The sequence below is a fragment of the Meles meles genome, chromosome 11, assembly GCF_922984935.1.
Source record: "Meles meles chromosome 11, mMelMel3.1 paternal haplotype, whole genome shotgun sequence".
Classification (NCBI taxonomy): Eukaryota; Metazoa; Chordata; class Mammalia; order Carnivora; family Mustelidae; genus Meles; species Meles meles.
In genome coordinates, this window is record NC_060076.1 from 14,148,461 (window position 1) to 14,167,529 (window position 19,069).

A 19,069-nucleotide genomic window follows, 5' to 3' on the forward strand; every position below is an offset into this window, starting at 1 on the left:
CCGACTCCTCGGCGGCAGTTACGTCTGCTCCGATGAGGTGACAGCAGACCCCACCGGCTGCTCTTCCTTCCAGTGACGCTTCCACGGACCTGGTGGTCCGCCCTGTTCAAACCCGGGCTCCGGCTAGTGAGGCATGGGAGTGAGGCCAGCTTGGAGGCACCGTCCCCAGCACCTGCCTCGTGCCCTAGGTTGCTCTTAATTTAAGAGAAGGTGGAAATTTTTTTTTCTTTACTTTTTTTTTTTTTTTTTTTCTGCTGGGGGAGAGGTGCTGAGAACTCCTAAGTTATAAATGTTGGCAACACTCAGCAAAACGAGCAAACAAACAGCCCCAGGTGTTTATGGGTGAAAAAAATATTTTCAAGGGTCAGAGGTGGTTAGAAGAAGGATGAAAGAGAACCTTTGTTAAGCAGTTTCTGTGTGCTAGGTACTTTAGTAGATGTTATTGCACTGAAATAAAAAGCACAATCATTTGCAATTTTTTTTGAGACTAGAATGAATTCTTTTATACTGTTTACTTCATCAGTTTTGCCATATTTGCTTTGTCATTTTCTCTTTCTTTCTGTGTATTCAGATCTTCCTCGATTTATGAAGGGATTATATCCCAATAGACCTATCATAAAATTGAAAACATTTTAAGTCTAAAGTGCGTTTAACACACCTAACCTACCCAACATTATAGCTTAGCCCAGCCTACCATAAACGTGCTCAGAACCCTTACAGCAGCCTACAGTTGGGCGATACCCTCCCACAGAGCCGTTTTTATAATAAAGTACTGACTATCTCATGTTCTGCATTGAAGGCTGTACTGAAAGTGAGGAGCAGAATGGCCGCGTGGGGCCAAGATGGTTGTATCAGTTATTATCCTCGTGATGGTATGGCTTACTGGGAGCTGTGGCTCGCTGCCACTGCCGGGATTGCAAGGGACAGTCGTACCGCATTATCTCTGGCCCGGGAAAAGATGGAAATTCAGAATTTGAAATACAGTCTCTACTGGATGCCTGTTGCTTTCACACCATCCTAAAGTTGAAAATTGTAAATTGCACCATTGTAAGTCAGGGACCATCTGTATACATGCTTTATTATTATTGTTATTTAAAGATTTTATTTTTAACTAATCTCTACACCCAACATGGAGTTCAAACTCATGACCCTGAGATCAATAGTCACACGCTCCACCAACTGAGCCAGCCAGGCACCCCTCTAAGCATCCAACATTATTATTATTATTATTATTATCATGCAGGAGCCCACCATTATTATCATTGTCATCATCATCATCGTTGTCAACCCTCCAAGGGTGGATTGGGATATCATGTCCCTTTTCCCCTCCCCCTAGAAGTGTTGGACTGTGTGGCTCCTCACACTGAGGACATTGTTTTATAGCCACAGCACCGTTATTAAACCCATGACAGAGGGTTGTTATCTCATATACAGTCTACATTAGAATTTCACTGATTGATTCAGTAATGTCTTATGAGTCTTATTCCTGATTCCGACCCAGGACCCACTCCCCACATTACATTTAGTTGTCGTGTGTCTTCGGTTGTCTTTAACCTTCTCTGTCATCCATTGCCTTTCATGATGAAGACCTGTTTAAAGAGTTCAGGCCAGTGCCCCAATTTAGGATTATCTGTTGTTTCTTTTGGGATTAGTCAGAGAGCATGCGACTCTTTTTTTTTTTTTTTTTTTTTTAGATTTTATTTATTTGACAGAGAGAGATCACAAGTAGACAGAGAGGCAGGCAGAGAGAGAGAGGAAAGCAGGTCTTTTGGGATTAGATGAGATAAATTCAGTGAGATTAGCTATGTGGTTTTGGCAAGAATGCTGCATTAAGTATTATGTTCTCCTGGTATCGTGTTTATGAGGCGCGTGCCATCGGTTTGTCCCATTGTTGGTGAAAATAATTTTGATCACTTGGGTTGCGATGATGTGTGAAATGACAGTATTTTCCTGTGTGATATACAAGTAATCAGTGGGGCGTACTTTATGATCCTATAAGTATCTGTCTCCTCTTCAGACGTTTACCTGAGTTTTCCTGGACTTTCCTTGTCTCTGCTGTCACTATGCTGCTGGCAATGTGGTGATCTTTTTCTTCATACCATCATTCCTTCTTCATTTTTTTATCAGGTGGCATCTGCTAGACGGATGAACTCTCCCTTTTATCTCCCTTTTTGTTTATATGTTTGTTGCTTATTTGTTTATATTTGTTTATTAGTGTTGTGGACTTGTAGCTTCTTATTTTATTCAACAGACTATATTTCATTCCGTCATTCTACTGATGCTCAAATTGTTTGAGATTTGGAGAGTGGTAATTCCTTTTGACAGGTCTCCATCTTCTTGGGGAGCACTTCTGTACTTTCTGGAACAAAAAAAGATGTTCCAGCCTCACTGATACTGTCCCTGCTCTGAATTAGCCATTTCCCCAGGGAGCCCTGGTTCATCTTCTTTCTTTCTTTATTCATCCAAGATTCTTCTCCCTGCAATGGGAAGGGCCTCTATTTTGTTTTTTTATTTTGTTATTTTTCTAAAAAGATTTTATTTATTTATTTGACAGAGAGAGAGAGAGAGTGAGAGAGGGAATACAAGCAGGGGGAGTGGGAGAGGGAGAAGCAGGCTTCCCATTGAGCAGGGAGCCCAATGCAGGGCTCGATCCCAGGACCCTGGGATCATACCTGAGCCACCCAGGTGCTCCCTGGTTCATCTGAAAGGGGCGTGCTGTTTAAAAACTGATTTGGTGCTGGGTGTTTTTGCCCATTAGCAGGCAGCACTAAGATATATCTCACACGCATGCATACATATAGGAAATTTATTTAAAAAATTACTGTTTCATAGTAGGTGCCTCCAATTCCAGTCCAACCCACTGTGTCCTTTCTTGGTGTTTCTGCTTCCACATTATTTCCCATCTCCAGCCGTGAGGATCTAGGTGTTCACAACATCAGTGTATCTGCTCCTGTGTTCACTTCTTTGTAATACACACAAATAGGTCCGGAACTGCCCCCTCCATACCACTGTGAGAAATAGACCTACTAAAACATCATGATTTGTTTGTAGTTCTTTTTTTTTTTTTTTAAGATGTTATTTATTTACTTGAAGGAGAGAGAGAGCATAAGCAGGGGCAGTGGCAGGCAGAGGGAGAGGGAGAAGCAGGCTCCCCACTGAGCAGGGAGCCTTATGTGGGCCTTGATCCCAGGACCCTGGGATCATGACCCAAGCCTAAGGCAGATGTTGAACCGACTGAGCCACCCAGGTGCCCTGTAGTTCTTCTAGTTTTTAGGCTAAGGGTATATAGTCAGATATTAAATTTAAAAGTTTCTTGGCTTCATTCTTTCTACAGTGTTGATATGTTATTCATTTGAAATGTAATTACATTTACTTAGTTCTGTTTGTGCTCAATGTTAGGCTTCCCCTCCCCCATTTTTCTGATTTACTTTTATTTTTTGAATAAAATGAAAAATATGAAAGCGGTTCCAAAGTTAAAACTTTATCCATTTAAATTGCCTATATGAAGTCTTTATTTTTGTCCCTCTCCTTTATATCCATTAGTATGCTTTCCAGCCCCCCTTTCTTTCTCAAAGCTCCTGGAATTGGGCTTTCAGACATCCCAGCCTCTCCACAGAAACGGCATGTGCCCAAGGGACTGACACCTGCCACTTTGCTGAACCTGGCCATAGGTTTTGGGCTGTACCTCCCTCACCTTGACAGTAGAATTGGATGTGGTCAGTCCTCTCCCTCCTGGGGGACATTCTTTCCTCCCTGGATTTCTAAGTGGATACCAGCCAGTATTCCTCCCACCCACTCGCTGCCCCTTTGAAGCCCTGCCCTCAGTGTGTGTTGCAAATCTGACCAACTCGCACCACCTCGTTGCTGCCATGGCTCTGGTTTGCTGCAGTCTCCTCTCGTGGGTTACTGTAGTCTTTGCCCCCCTGGGGGTCCGGGTTTCCCCCCATGTCCCGCCGCGGCCCCTTCCTGCACAATAGTCAGAGTGATCTTTTCAAAATGTAAGTCAGGTCGTGTTCCTTCTGCTCAAGATCAAAGACTTTCCTTGGTGAGCTATAAGAGTTAGATCACGAGCACGAAGCCTTGACTCAATGCTGGGTGCATGGCTCCCAGGTGCTCTGCACTTGCCAGTATCTCTACCTGTTGTGAGTCGGGGGCTTGTCCTCAGAACTACCTGTTTTACTGGAGGAACTTGGCCTTACAGAGGAGAGTCAGTTGCCTAAAGTTATAACCGACTTGGCGAAACCAAGGTTTGACCTTAGTTCTTCTGTCTTCATACATTACAAAACAGATGGCTCGTGAGGGTCCACATATGTTCAACTTAATTCCAAGATGGAACGTGGGATAGTCTGGGCTTCTGGGCCCGGGGAATGTTTCCCAAGTTTTCCGCGGAACCCAGCTGCTTAGGCCTGTTGCAGACTTGTTGTCCTAGTACCAGCTGCCCCATACCTCGAGGCCCAAGGACACAGGGACAGGTGACTTTTCCCAGCTTTGTGAAATCCACTTTCTCCTGACTAAGGGTTTCCAAATAAGCTAGTTTTTATTTTAATATTGGAGAAATAACTGGGTCCTCAAGGTAGAGCTGTATCTTCCTGGCCTGAGGCATTTTCTCTCTGTTTCTCTCTTCTTCCTACAAGCCCTCAACCAGGGCCCGAGGAAGTGGGAGGCTGAGAGAGAGTGCCTCTGGCGCCAGCTGCCCTCCCTCCCTCATCCAGCCACCCCCCCTTGATATGTTTTTTACTTATTTACCTTGACAAGCCCAAGGAGATCTCAATTCTTGTTTCCTGCAGGTTCTGGAAGCAGAAGCATTTCAGGCTTTGCAGACAACACAAACATAGAACTTTATTTTCTTGTACAAAAGGCATAAAAGTCTCAGGTACCTCACGACAACTCCTATTCTTAGAGAATAAAATGTAACAGAGGTGGGTCTCTTTTTTGGATGCTATCTAAGGGGTCTGGCTTCTGAATTATGAAAGGAGCTTATTGTAGAATAGTTTTATATTTGAGGCGGTTGCATAGCGTGAGTTCTTAAAAATTTTAAATATAGTCTTTTTTTTTCTTAATACAAAGCAGTACATGTTTATTGTGGAATAACAGATAAGCAAATACTCCTATAGTTGCATTATTTATACAGCAAAAATGAACACCCTGGAGTTTATACTTCCAGATCTTTTTTATATGTATGTGTATTTTTTGTAGAGCCAGAATTGTTTGCAACCTTCCCCTTTGTTCAGCTGTAGATAATAAATACTAACCTACATTGTAAGTTTTAGTGGCTGCAGAACATTCTTCTGTATGAATGTACTATAATTTACTTAATCATTCCCCATTAGGTGGACATTCAGGTGGTTTCCAGTTTGGGGCTATTAAAAGAACAGCATATTGGAATCTTTGTACATATCCTTGCTTTCCTTTAATTATGTTTAGTTGGTAGAACCCAGGAAGGAGGATGATAGTGTGCTTTCCCACTCTTCATTAGGACCAGAGCCGGGATCTTTTCTAGCTTTCCAGGCTAGGGATTTCACTAGGGTCCAGAATCCGGCAAGATTTTCTGAGTGCCTTTTTCCAGGGAGGGGATCTATAACTCAGATTCCTGAAGTGCGCGGGGACCCAAAGCAGACGGAGAGCTGGTGTTGCAGTCCCACGGTGCCCTTGTACCCGGTGCCTCCCGAGGCCAGTAGCATAAGTCAGGAAGACAATGCGCTCCTCGGGTATTTCTGAGTCAGCACTGGGCAGGGGCCCGAGAAGGTTGTGAGGTGGTCTCTCTCCCCCATGAGCTCACCACATGTGCCAGGGTGTAGCCACACGGGTAGAAGACAGCTGTGGGGGTCCTTTCTCTTGACTCTCCTGTGCCTGTGGGGATGAACCTACACCATGCATTTCTTCCAAGGCCTTCTACGGTCTGCCTTGTCCAGCTCGCTCCCCGCTCAGCGAGAATGACGGTGATGATGATGGAGAAGCAGTGAGGGAGGCTGGGCTTTATAGGCTGTGCGTTCTGTGTTGGGTATGTTCTCAGCCTATGAGTAGCTACTGCTTAGCACCTTCATTGAATGAATGAGGAACAGAGAAGGGAATTTACTTGCTGGAGGTCACCCAAGGAGTGGCGGAGTCTGGGTTTGAGCCCAGGCAGTTTTTGCTTCCACAGCCTAGCCTCCTGACCGCCATGATGCGGTGCCCCTCACACTCCTGCCCAGTTGGGCGTCCCAGCTGGTACTTCTGTGTTGTAGGCCTTGCTTGCATTTCCCCACTTCCGGGATTTTGCTCAAACCAGTCCCTTTTCTAGAAGGTTTGTACTCTCTCTTCTCTTCTAGGAATTCTGTTCATCCTCTAGGAAGCTTTTTTTGTTTACCTCAAGTGGATGCAAAACGCTTTGTTTTGTTTTTTATTCTGGGTTGGTTATAGCTTGCCTATGACAGTCGCATCTGGCCTTGTGATGGACGCTCTTTGCCGGGTGGAAAGAACAGAACCTTTGGAGCCAGACAGACTTGAGTTTCAAATCCCAGCTTTATGCTTCTCGTACCCTCTTACTGGTCAGATTTCCTCTGGGAGGGATAGTACCTATCTTGCCCAGTTATTTGTGAGATTGAATGAGATTATTTGAAGTATGGGATCCCGTCTAACCAATCTCGGGAGCACAGGGGGTGACGGCAATGAAGCCTTGTGGGCACATTGTATTTCTTCGGGGCATAGACTCCTGGAGATGGGGCCTTGTTTTGTCCTGGCTCCCGAACTAAGCTGGGGCCATACTTGTGGTGTTCAGTCAGGGTTTGGTGACAATACTGATAGTTTTGTGTGGTTTGGATCTACTCTCAGGCGCCCTTTGATTCAGTGTCCTCTGACTCTGTCTGGCCTGCATAGTGGGGGCTCGGAATGAGGCGCCCCTGAGCTCCGAAGGGAAGGCTTCCGGGAGGAAAGGTTATTAGAGCTCAACCTTCCATATTGCAAATCACTGGGGAAGGGTATTTTAGGAGTGGTAAGGGGGTGTGCAAGGTATAATTAGCATGGTAGGCAGGTGATCAGAGAAAATGGAAGCTCTTTCCTAAGTATCCATAGAATCAGCCCTCCATGTGGCCCCTTAGCAGCTTCGTATTTTTATGCAGCAGTTCTTTCCTGCCTCAGACGTGTGGCCCTGGTCACCTCCTCTAAATTGTCCTGGGTGGTCCAGGCTGGCTCATGTTCCTTTCCTCTGCAGGCCTTCCCATGGTATCTGTGCATGTCACAGCCTTGTAGTGTAATTTGTCTTTTGGGTCCTACGTCCCCCCGCAGCTGTGAACTCACTGAGGTTACGATTCATCCCTTACCCTCAGCGTCAGGCACAGGCACAGGCACCTGGGAGGAACTGCAAATATGTTCTACAAATGACTAGTAGATGCAAAGGAAGGAGCATTTGGGTCACGTAGGAGATGCCAGGCTATGATATTAGAACTGGATTCTGTACGGTTGGTGGATTTGGAATGAGGGGGACTGTTTCAAGAGGCGTTTCAAACAGAGGTAGCGTTCGGGATGGATCAGCGAAGGGAGGAGGACGGGCTGACCGGTTACAAGACTGTCCTGCGTGATAGTTGTCTTGCTGGTTCCGGTATGGATCGGATAACTAGAAGTCCTTTTGTTTGAAAGGATGAAGTCCCCCCTCCCCCTGTCACTGCCACCTACTACACAGCTTTTCAGTGTAGCGGTAAGATTTGCCTGAAAGATGGGAGCGGTGCCTTCATGACATGCTTCCTAAGCTTCCTGAATAGGCTGACAGATGGTACCCTGTCACCTGTGTGAAGGTAGTTTCCACCATGGAATTCAGTGCATCACTTGTCATGATGGCCCTGTGAGTCCCACACTAACAATTTGTCATTTGGCTTTAAAGCATTCTGTCGTGGCAGGGGAATGGGCAGAATATAATTGTGAAGTCATTAGCAGTTCCGCACAGGATGTCCTGTTCGAAGACAGAGAAGCCCGGGCTTTGGATGGCCTCAGGGCATTTCCTTCTCTGGTCGTGGATTTTGTTAGGAATCGAAGAGTGGTTTTTGTGATAGGTACATGATGACTTTATGGTCAGGAGTCCCAGAGTGCTTAGAGCGTGCCCCAGAGCAGTGATCCCCTAGCCGGTGAAGTTGCTGAGGTGTGTGTCCGTCCTCTGAAAGCATGCTGGTCCGCTGAAGCAGGAGACGATGCTGTCATGTGCGTGGCTGGTGCGTGTAGACTCCTGAGCCCTTTGGAGGGCCGGGCTGGGCAGATGGCCCATCGTCAGGGTGTCAGCTGAATGTTGGGGAGCAGCCCCGTGCAGGTGCATGATGGAAAGTGCTGAGCTGTTCTAACAACAGTTGTCTCTGCCCGTTCACGGTCGTCTTGCGGCCTGGGACTTCCAGTCAGTGTCTGGGAAATGGCCCCAGGCAGATGGCGATTTCCCCTCTTGAGGAGTGTAGAGGACACAGGTGTGGAGCCCCTCTACGTGGTACAGGGCCTGTCACCCTCCCCCTACCTTCTGGGGTGTCAAAACGTCACTGTGTTTTTGATCAGGATGTAACCAAGAGAATCAAAACCTAGATTTGTGGTCGAGCTAGCTCTGGAGTGTCTCCAGATCCCTTGCTTAGCTGGAGCTTATAGTGAAGTAGGTGACGGGATGTCGGAGGAAGAGAGGGGACACGTCAGGCCTCTTGGATTTCCGCTTCACTGTTAAATGGAGATCCTGACGCTGTGCCAGTGGGATTGATGTGAGGCCAGAGGACGTCATCGTTGTCCTTGGGGCCTGGCACCTGATCTCAGGGGGGCCCGTGTGACTCCTTCCTGGTGCCTGCCAGTGCCCTGCAGTGGCAGGTGATGTTCAAGCCCTGGGGATGTCACACTGGCTCTCTCTGCCCACAGTTGTCCTGCTGGGGTGTTGAGGGAGCCCCAGGAGCAACACCCCTTAGCCCCGGGGAGCACACATGTGGGGACCACGAGGCACAAGGCAAATGCGTGAGTCTCTGGTGCTCTTTTCCTCCGCGCTGTGGTGTTCGCGAACTTTCCCTTTTCGGAGTGGTTTTGAAAATGGAATGTGTGGGTGCCATTTAATTATAGTCTCATTTTTCAAGTGCAGCTCGAGAAGGGTTTGTTTTTTTTCTTTAGCCGCGCGTTAGCTTCTTCAAAGAGCTCATCCCAGTCTGCAATTTCCAGAGTTCTGAAGTATTTTTAACATGAAGTTGTTAGTCTCTTTGAAACCTGGGCTCCTGTGTTTCCTTTCAAACAGCAAAGGCTGCTGTGCAGGAGAGAGCAGTGCATCTCTTGCCCACTTACGTTCTCAGCTTTATTTTGTTTTCTTTCGCCATTTCTCGTCGTCCCTGCCCAGCCGCAGGCCCTGGCTTATTCATCTGCACTCATATACGCCTCTCCCTGCTAATCCCACTTCTGAGAGTCTCTCCTAAGGAAATCATTTAAATGCAGATAATGCTGTATGTACAAAGATGTTTATTTCATTTACTTATAAAAGTGAAAAGTTGGAGATGACCTACATGTCAAATAGGGGACTGGCAGAAACTATGGCACATGCCTGCCTGCAGTGGAATAGTAATGCAGTCCTTCCAAATTGGGTTTCCAAGGCAAAACTCAGTAGGAAGGGTCCTCGTAATGAAATACGAAGGGAAAAGATGAAGTCACGTACAGTGTCACCCGCGCCAAAATGCACGGAAGAAAGAACGGAAGGAAATCCGTAACATGTCCGTAGTGGGCACCAGGAGGAGAGCGACGTTCTTTTTCTTGTTCGTTACCCATTTCCTATAACGAGCGTGTATTCTGTTGGTATCTGAGTTTTTAGAGACGGGAAAAGAACCTGCACCTAGCAGCATCTTGGGGACGGGTTCTTAGCCTGAGGCCTGTCCCCTCCCTCCTAGAACTGGTTTCAGAGTGGGGATGAAGGAGGAGCCGCTGGTCTGAGTGTGTTCTTGGTGATCCTCCTTTAAATTTCCGGGATCGTTACAAAGAGTATTTAAGCAAATGGAATGGGGCCTCTGCAGGTATATCAGCAAGAAATTATTAGGGAATACTGGGTTTTATTCTTTCTTTCTCTCTTTCTTTATTTTTTTTCAAAATTTTTTTATTAATATATAATGTATTATTTGTCCCAGGGGTACAGTATTTGTTTATTTTTAATGTCTTCCTTCTTCTTGATATTCTTTCTGCCCCCAGGAAAATCAGCTGAAGTGGACAAGAGCCCCCAGATCGAAGCGATGGAGAGGTGAGCCTGTGGCATGGGGAAAGAAGCGTGTGTGGTGGGTTTGTCTGCTGGGTGTGCCGGTTCCCTCCTGTTCGGCTAGTTTCCCGCTGCTCGTGGGTAAGGCACACACACTTATGAAACGGACAGTGGCCACGCACAAGCAGGCATTTACTCCGTGTACCCTGCAGCCTTCATTCAGTTGTTTTGGGCCATTCCTGGTGTGTGTCTGCCGGGTGCTTTGACGAGGATGACATGTTCCTTCTGTTGGCTCCTGGGCCCCGCAGGATCGATTTCAGATGCCTTAGCCTGACCTTTGAGGCCTTGCTCAGTCTGACCATCTTTCTTTCTCTTGTGTTCCTCATGCTTCAGTCTTACCTGACTTTTTACTGTCCTGCAGCCCGTGCCTGACTTCTTCCTGTTGTAGTTTGAAAATCCTTCTTCGGAGTCCGTTGATATAGCAATGAACTTGGCTCTCCGCAACATCCCCGTCTCTCTTCTGCATCCCAGGATCAGTTATTCCTCCTGTAGTACTTGGCATGTTGTCACATTACAGCACTTAGCACATGGCATTATAGTACACCCTGCTTTTGTCTTTCCGCTCCCAGACTTCCTCAACAGAGGAAGGGAGCGAGCGTGAACAGGGGTGTTGGTGTGTGTCAGCTGCTACCCTAGGCATTCCCATTCATCCTTTCTGACACTACCATGCAAGCACTGTTGTTCCCATTTTAGGACAAGGAACCCAAGGGTCGGAATTGCATGCTTGCCATTAAGAAGCAGAGCTGGGGTTTGAACTTGAATCTGTCAGACTCTGGTCTCTTATTATAGTTGTATATTGCCTTTTGAGGACAAAGACTGTGTCTTGCATATCTCTATACCTGCTTCTGCCTTAATTATTTGGCTCGTAGTTAGAATTTAAAAAACTGTTGATGGAATAAATGTGTTGTGTACGTTCTTAGTTTGCCTTGATGGCCTATAGGAAATGTCAAGGTCTCGCCCCCTCTGGCTCCTTGTTTTAAGGTTCTGACCGTTGGGAGTGCTACGGGAATTTCCCTCCTCTTTGGAGCAGCAGCCCTTTGGGCTTCTGGAGGTAAAATAAAGAGACAGAGACCAGAATTTTGGACTTTCTTGGCATCACAGCATCATTAGAGTGAGCAGGTGGGGACATATCCCAGCTTACCAGAGGACATTTCAATCAGAGCATCTGTATGTTCAGAAGAAACACTCCTTTCCCACCAGTGTTTTCACAGATCCCTCCCAGTTCAGCCCTCTACCTCCATCCTCCTAATAATGGATCGCATCTCAGTGGCGGGCTACAGAGAGGGCAAGCAAGGCCTCCCAGAGTGGAGACAGTCTTAACTGAGATCTAAAGGATGAGAGGCCTAGGGCAGGGATTGTCAGAGAGTGCGTACGAGGCAAGAGCGATGTGGCCCCTGCGAGCTGGTGCAGGGAACTTGAGGGTCGAGGCTGTGCCAGGCTCGTCCTCAGATCCTGTATTAGGAGTCCAAATTCTGTACTATGGGAAGAGGGGAGTCTTTGAAGGACAATAAGCTAGGGCCAGACAAAATCAGATTTGCTGTTGTGAAAGATGACCGTGGTTGCTTGGAGAGAGGGCTGCAAGGAGGCAGGGAGTCTGCTTCAGCCCTCCTCAGCCATGTGTCACCCTTCCCATCCCTGACAGGTTGGTTTCTTTTCCTTCTGTTCTGCCTTTTTCCACTGTAGGCTTAGCGCTCACACGGGTCACTCCTAAGCTAATTAAATGGGTGCCCTTGGCCCATTCGGCACTTTTGCAAGGCAGCGGCAAGCCCGTGCATCCATCACGCTGTCTGAGTGAAGTTGCATCTGGTGTTTACCTGTTAATGAATGCGTTGCAGCTTTGGAGTCCTTTGCTCTTGTCTGAGCTCATGAATAATGAGACAAGAAGTAATAGGAAGAAGTGGAAGAAAAAAAAGAGCTTAAATTAAGGAGCTTATCTATAATGGAGATTCATGTGGGCTTTTCTCCCAGTTCAGGGTGTTTTTCCTCATGGCTCAGGTGGCTCTTGGGAAATACAGGTTAATCAGATGATTGCCAGAGCGGTGGCATTGGGACCTGCGTGGGGGCCCTGAAGGTTTTAAGACTTTTAAACCCATAAGGGCACTTCATGGGTTTGGGTTGGCCTCCCGCATTCTCCTGGGGCTGTAGAGACAGACGGACCTGGGCTCAAGTGGTGGAACTGTGGGCAAGCTTGTGCCTCAGGCTCCTTGAGTCTGCAGGATAGTCCTCTCTAGCTCAAAGGGTCTCTCTGGGGACTGAGTAAGACAGTATGTCTAACACGCCTGGTACAGAGTGGGCACTGACTCGTGCTCTCGCAGGGGGCCTCTCCCCATGAGTCAGACAGTGACTCCCCCTTCTTCACTGGCTCCAGACTCAAGCCCACTGAGTGCTTTTTGGTTTTAGACTGTCCTCCCTAATAAAATGCTCTGGGGAACCAAAAGGGCTCCAAAACAAAGTTGCAAATATGGGGAGATTACAAAGGGCCAAGTAACCTTAAGTGTTCCCAAGTCCTGGTCCTGGCTTGGGATCTTAGTGCGGGGAACAATTTCTCTCTCAATCCCGATGGTGAAGGATGGAAGAAGACGGTATCACCTACCAGCACATCCTCCCTGAGTCTCCTGAGCCATCTGCCTCTCATGCGTTATCCGACTGTGAAATGTCCGAGAAGTCATCCGTCCTCTCACAAGACCAGAAGCAAGACAGCGAGACCGGGAAGACCTCGGTCTTGACGAACCATTTCTCTCAAGGTAAGCTAAGCTTCGCTAAGCATTTTAGAGGCGGCCAAGGCTTCCTGGTCTAAACAGTAATTTGCCATCTTCCCTGAGTAAGCAGAGTGTAGTGACATTTGAATATTCGTCTGATGGAGGGAGATCCTGGCAGGGCCAGAGCTGGTCATTCAGACTATCATTTATCACTGGGGAAAGCTGCGGTTGTTGAAAGTGTTGGTGATTGGGGAAGAGTCATTTTTATTTCTTAATGATGACTTATTATGTGACTCGCCATTTCCTTGCTCTTCTAACAGTGGCAGAAACCAGACTGGCAGGCCCTGAGATTCTGTGTCCATTCCAAGTCTGGTTAATTTCCTGTTGTTCCCTTCAGACTCTTCTGCGACCCTGTCACTTTAAAGACCCGTGCTTGGAATTATACAGATGCCCCAGGGTACCTAACCACCCAGCCTCCACCTGAACCCCCGTTAGGATATTTTGTAATTCTAGTGATCTGCAGTGTTTCCCTTCAGTGTGTGACCTTTTGTCCACTGGGTCAGCCCCTCGTCCTGCCACTGACCATGGACCATGGGCTCAGTTGGCAGAATCTGCCTTCCGAACCTCCACCTGCCCGTGAGCTCTCCTTTACCTCCTCTGTATTTGTAGTCTTGATTACCTCCTGTTGAGGTATTAGGTATGAGGTATTGGATTGGCAAATTTTTCCTAGGAAAGGGCAGATAGTAAATATTTTGGGCTTTGTGGAACATATGGTCTTTGTTGTAATTACTCAATCCTGTTGTTATAGCAGAAGGCAGCCGTAGACAAAATGTAAGTGAATGAGTGTGGCTCTGTTCCAATAAACCGTTATTTACCAAAATAGGTAGTGGGTGGGTTTGACCCAGGAGCTGTGGTTTTCTGATCGCTGGTATAGATTCTGGACCTTAGCTGACATCCTCTGGTCTCTCCTTTCTTCCAGTGGTTATTTGCAAGGCAGCCAGGATGGATCCAGAGCACAAGTCAGACGCAGGCACTTCCTTTCTAAATGCTTTTTGTTGACACTTGATCACATGGAAAGAACTGTGGTTTCATAATTCAAAGTCTGTTTTAGCAACAACCCCCCACTCTGTTTCAGATGAACTGTATATGGAGGCTAATATATAATAAAGATAGGGGTGAGACTTTGTCCTCCACGGTGGCTCCTGAGGCTCCTCTGGGACACCCTGGGCCCGGAGGAGCACAGTTTGAAAACACCCAGAGCAATGAGCACCCGTGTTTGATAGAAGTGCAGTGTCAGCCGGCTCCTCACCTAGATTTGCTTTCTTTGGGTTTCTGGCTGCATCCCTGTGTGATTTCTGTGAGTTTCTACGTACTAGGTTTCTCTCGGTTATTTCTGGCTCTTTGATCTGCCTTCTCCTCGTGTGGGTCAGACCCATGAGTTGTTTTCCTGTCCTTAGCTGCACTTCCTTCTGCACTCTATCAGCCCGGCAAGGAATTCAGTCCATTTCCAAGAACCCCTGAGACTGTTTTTGTGGGAGGAACACCCTTGATTGAGGGCTGGAGGAATTACAAGGGCATGAGGGTTAACGGTGCAGCACGCCAGATCACTTAATGGGAATACTTGAGACCCCTGTTCTTTCAAACCCTTCTGCTATAGTATGGGCACCTCGCTCTAGGTTTCTCTTGTCAACCCCTCTTTTTTGTACCCTCCCACATGTCTGCCACGCCAGCCTTGGTTTATTTCTAATACAGAACCTTTTAGGCATCTCCTTATGTCTTATGATTCTGGGGACCCATGACCTTGGGCTTGTCACGCCCTCCTCGTGCATTAGCAGACACTTTCCCTGGCGGGGCAGTGCTCTGGAGCCATCCTAATGAGCCCACTCTTAGCTTTTTTGGTTTGCTTCTCTTCAGACTTTCGGTCTCTGCATCTGTTTTTTCCTTTTGTCATGTTTATATTCTAAGTAGAGAGATAATTTAGTATTTTTCCTTTTTGCACTTGACATTCTATCATAAGCTTTCTGACATGTTGTTACATACCATCATTTTTAGTGGCTTCAGAATAGTCCGTTGAATGGCTGAACTGCAGTTTTCCTTATGTTCCCCTTTTGCTGAACATTTAAGTCATTTCTAAAATTTCACAATTGTGAACACTGCCGCAGGGAATGTCTTTGAACATTTCGGTGCATTATCTTAACCTAGATTCTGTAAGGTGGAACTAGTAGGCCAGAGATACACACATGGTTTTTGCTGGTTGCTTCTTGCAGGATTTATGGTTTTAAAGAGTTAGCATTTGTCGGAAGGATGTTTATTAGAGGAGGGACAGATATTTTTCTCCCATTTTGTAAAGACGAGTCTAGTGTTTCCTTCTCCTTGGTTGGGGCTGCATAATTAATAAGTAGTGTCCAGTTCGACTGGGAATGTTTCCTTAAGCCCTGATGATGAGTCGGGCTCCTGGACAGACTCAGTGGCAGGTGATGTGAACCGATTTACCCAAGAAGCCGGTAGCGTGGGATGTGGATATAAACCAGCAAGGAGGACTGCGATCAGAATAGATAAGTTCCTGCCTCACTCGGACCTGACTAGTGGCTGGACGATTCTCAGGGCCGCAGGGCAGGGGCGGGAGGTGTCGCAGAAGTTTGCTGCACAGGGTCTTCCAGCGCTGGGCTGGCCAGGGGGGCCTCACGCATCCCACCAAATGACTTGCCACACTTCTGGCATTAATAGGAGATAGCTGAAGGTCTGGGAATTAAGTCGTCTCATAAACATTCAGATTCATGGCAGAATTACTATTTAATTAGGAAAAGATCTGTAACATTGTACTACTTTTAAACGAAAGTCATTTTGGAGGAATTAAAACTGGGTCATAACATTCGTATAATGTTTTAAAACAAACATTACTAAGACATACTGAGTGTACCGTAATTGATGAATTAAAGACATGAATTTTGGCTTTGGATACTTGATGTGGCTATGCTTTAAACACTGATTCTAGAAACCTACCTCCAGAGTGCAACTGTGCAGCCTTCTTTCTTTGCTAAAGTGAGATGTGGCAGTGGCTGAAAAAATAGGGCATGCTCATTGTAGAAGATTGGGAAACTTACATTTTTATGTATTAATAAATGTTACACCGAGAGAGAATACAAACAGGGATTCGGAGGGGTGGGGGTAGGGGGGTTGGGAAGGCCTGGTGGTGGGTATTGTGGAGGGCACGTATTGCATGGAGCACTGGGTGTGGTGCATAAACAATGAATCTTGGAACACTGAAAAAATAAAATAAAATTTAAAAAAAAGAGATAGAATACAGAAGTTTTGAAAAACCTGAACTCTACCACCCAAAGGCAACTGCTGTTAATATCTCGGAGTAGATTTTCTTATTTTGTGTTTATGTGTCTTTTTTGTCTGCAGATTTTAAAATGGAGTTATAATTATGCTGAATAATCCATTTTGTATCTGTATTTTTCTGTAAGATGATACGGTCTTCGTAATACAATTTCAGTAGCTGTAGAATACTGCGTCACAGTAATGTAATGTAATACAGTTGGTTTAATAATTTGAGTCATGTTCAGTTTTTATTGCTCTATAATTGTGCTTCAGATGAACGTTTTCATGCTTTCTGGCAAATGGTTGTTAGTATCTCTGGTGATCTCTTTGAGTAGATTCCTGGAAGTAGAATTATTTGAGGAAAGACTTTGGAAAAGAACCTTTCTAAGGCTGATGATAAAAACAGATCCCAGAAGTCACGCACATTTACATTCACATGAACAGGTTGTGCTCTGGAGAGTATATACTTCTTACCATTTTCACGAGCTCTGGGATTACTGTTTTGCTCTGTTTTTAAGTCTCAGCTGAGTAAATGATAAATGGGTAAACATAGTCCTTTCAAAGAAATATCTGGATTCGTTATGAAAGTGGTTTAATCCATGCTCAGGCAATTCAGACAGACTTGAAAGTGATCTGTTAGTTTCACCATAAGGAAAGTTTTAAATTAATATTTGATATTTAGAAGAATAAAGGGCTGCATTAGAGTTGGCATTAAAATTGTATGGAATATAATTTTTCCATGTGGTATAGAACTCCCTGCTCGTGGAGGGCTGCAGAGAACCATTACAGAACCGTGTCCGTGGGCTGTGGGCAGTCACTCAGCCTCACCAAGCCCGGGAAAGTGTTGCCAGTTACGACGATCTGAATACATCCAGCACGACTTGGAATTTTAAGATCTTTGCATAATTTGTAAATTATTCAATTTGTTGGGGGCTTCAGACTTTAAATTAAAAATAACTCTCCCTCCTGTAGACTTAGTAATGGAACATATTCAAGAAATTCGAAGTCTGAGGAGACGTTTAGAAGAATCTATTAAGACAAACGAGAAGCTTCGGGGACAGCTGGAACGGCAAGGGTCTGAACTCGATCCAGGTAAGGGAGAGCTGCCCCAGAGGGCTTCATCTGGGGTGCACTTGCCTGGATCGCATGCTGTGTGTTGGGGTGAGCTTCACACTCACTGGTGGCCAGAGAGGTTTCGGCCCGGATCCTGACCTTGCTGCTTGCCTCCACGGTGACTTTGCTTAACACTGCAGATTTGACGTAACTTATTTATAAAGTGGGAGAATCATCCCTGTTTTATCCCGTGGCGGTGAGTCAGGTGAGCTGACTGGAGCAGAGCGGCCCCCATAGTCCCTGGCCCTGAAGGAGTCTGCTGGCCCCTGCTGCCTGGAGCGGGGCCGGCTCCTCTTCTGACTTTGGTCGCTGGAGAGAAGTAGAGGTATTTTAAAATAAAACGGAGTGGTATTTCGTCTTTTCGTCAGCAATAGACCTTAAAAGTATGAGCTTGTTAGCAGTTTGGTGAGTCTCACAGGCTGGCCACGAGGTTGCCAGTATGCCTGCATAGAAACTCGGTTAGGTCTGAATGGACTGTTCTTCCATGAAGGACTTAAAAATATGTATTTTTCCCATAAAGAAGACATTCGCCCGGTGCAAAGCTCACCGTCTCCATTCTATACCCATTCATTTTGCTCTCCCTTCTCTCCTCCCACCTCTGTTAGTTGTCTTCCACACCTTACAGTGCTTTCTCAGTGCAAATACAGATACATGTGTGTGTTTTCTCCTTCACCTAGAATACTTCGTATCTGTCATTCTGTCCCTTTTTTCATTGAACAGTGCATTTTGGACATCTTTCCTTATTGCTCCAAAGAGATTGTTTTCATTCCACGAAGAATGTGTCTTGAGAGCAGCTTCGTGCCCCAGGAAAAGCCCGAGTTTGTTAGGGAGTTGCACTGAGCCGGGAGTGGACCCCAGGTCTTCTGGTTATTAGCTTTGGGACTTTTGGGCAAGTCACCCCGCCTCTCCCAGACTTTATTTTATAAAACAGAGCCACCCTGAGATTCAGTGAAGCAGTGCTCTCAACAAGGCCTTGCTCCGTGCCTCTCTCAGTAAGTGGTGGTTTTCTTCATCATTACCATGTTATTTTACCTTTTTATTTTGTATAATATTATTAGCTTCACGTCGCAGAGCCTTGCAACAAGTGGTGACGCATACGTTTTTAGAGATGAAATAACTGAGTTCTAGCAAGATGTACTCAGTGGCGGCGGCCTGGGTCGCCTGGGATCCCTGGGACCTCTGGTCCAGTTCTCATTCCTGCCTGGCCCATCACAGCCCTCTGCCTAGAAGGTCTTTCCAGAGCCATGTACGTGCTGATGTGCTGTGGTCTGCGAGGTCGAGAGTGGATCCACACCCCTCTCTCTACCTCCCTCCTCCTTCCTGCTTCCGCCCTCTCTCTCACCCCCAGGAAAATTGATTAACCCGAGTCATTAGTCATCTCAAACGCAGGGAAGAAATACATGCCTGGGCCCTTCACATTCACTCGTGGTAATGCCTGAATTAGATTCATTCTGTTTTACATTTTTCCTGGCAAATCCAATGATAGAATTATTTGGGGGCTCGAATGGCCACCAGCTACAATGGAGCTGGCAGTGTTGCTCCAGAGAGTAATTCACTCTGAAGGGAAGGGCCACCAAAAGGCCTTCATGAAGTATTTACAGTGGTGGAAAGACATGCTGTTCTCGCCCTGTTGTCACAACCTCTAGAAAGACAAGGGAATAAAAGTGGCTCCGCCTCCCCCCTGCTGTGAGGCGTTCATCTTGGGAGCAGGTCCGAG

General features: G+C 46.4%; 1 protein-coding gene across 5 annotated transcripts in view; it reads left to right on the top strand.

Annotated features, from left to right (window-relative positions):
• CDK5RAP2 (CDK5 regulatory subunit associated protein 2) overlaps window positions 1–19,069 on the top strand; it is a 168,752-nt gene that overhangs the window by 124,871 nt on the left and 24,812 nt on the right. For all 5 annotated transcript variants that reach the window (XM_046022623.1, XM_046022624.1, XM_046022625.1 and 2 more), the window contains 3 exons: window positions 10,153–10,201; window positions 12,785–12,960; window positions 17,212–17,331. In XM_046022623.1, the coding sequence (XP_045878579.1) occupies window positions 10,153–10,201; window positions 12,785–12,960; window positions 17,212–17,331 (345 nt within the window). The remainder of the gene's footprint in view (window positions 1–10,152; window positions 10,202–12,784; window positions 12,961–17,211; window positions 17,332–19,069) is intronic.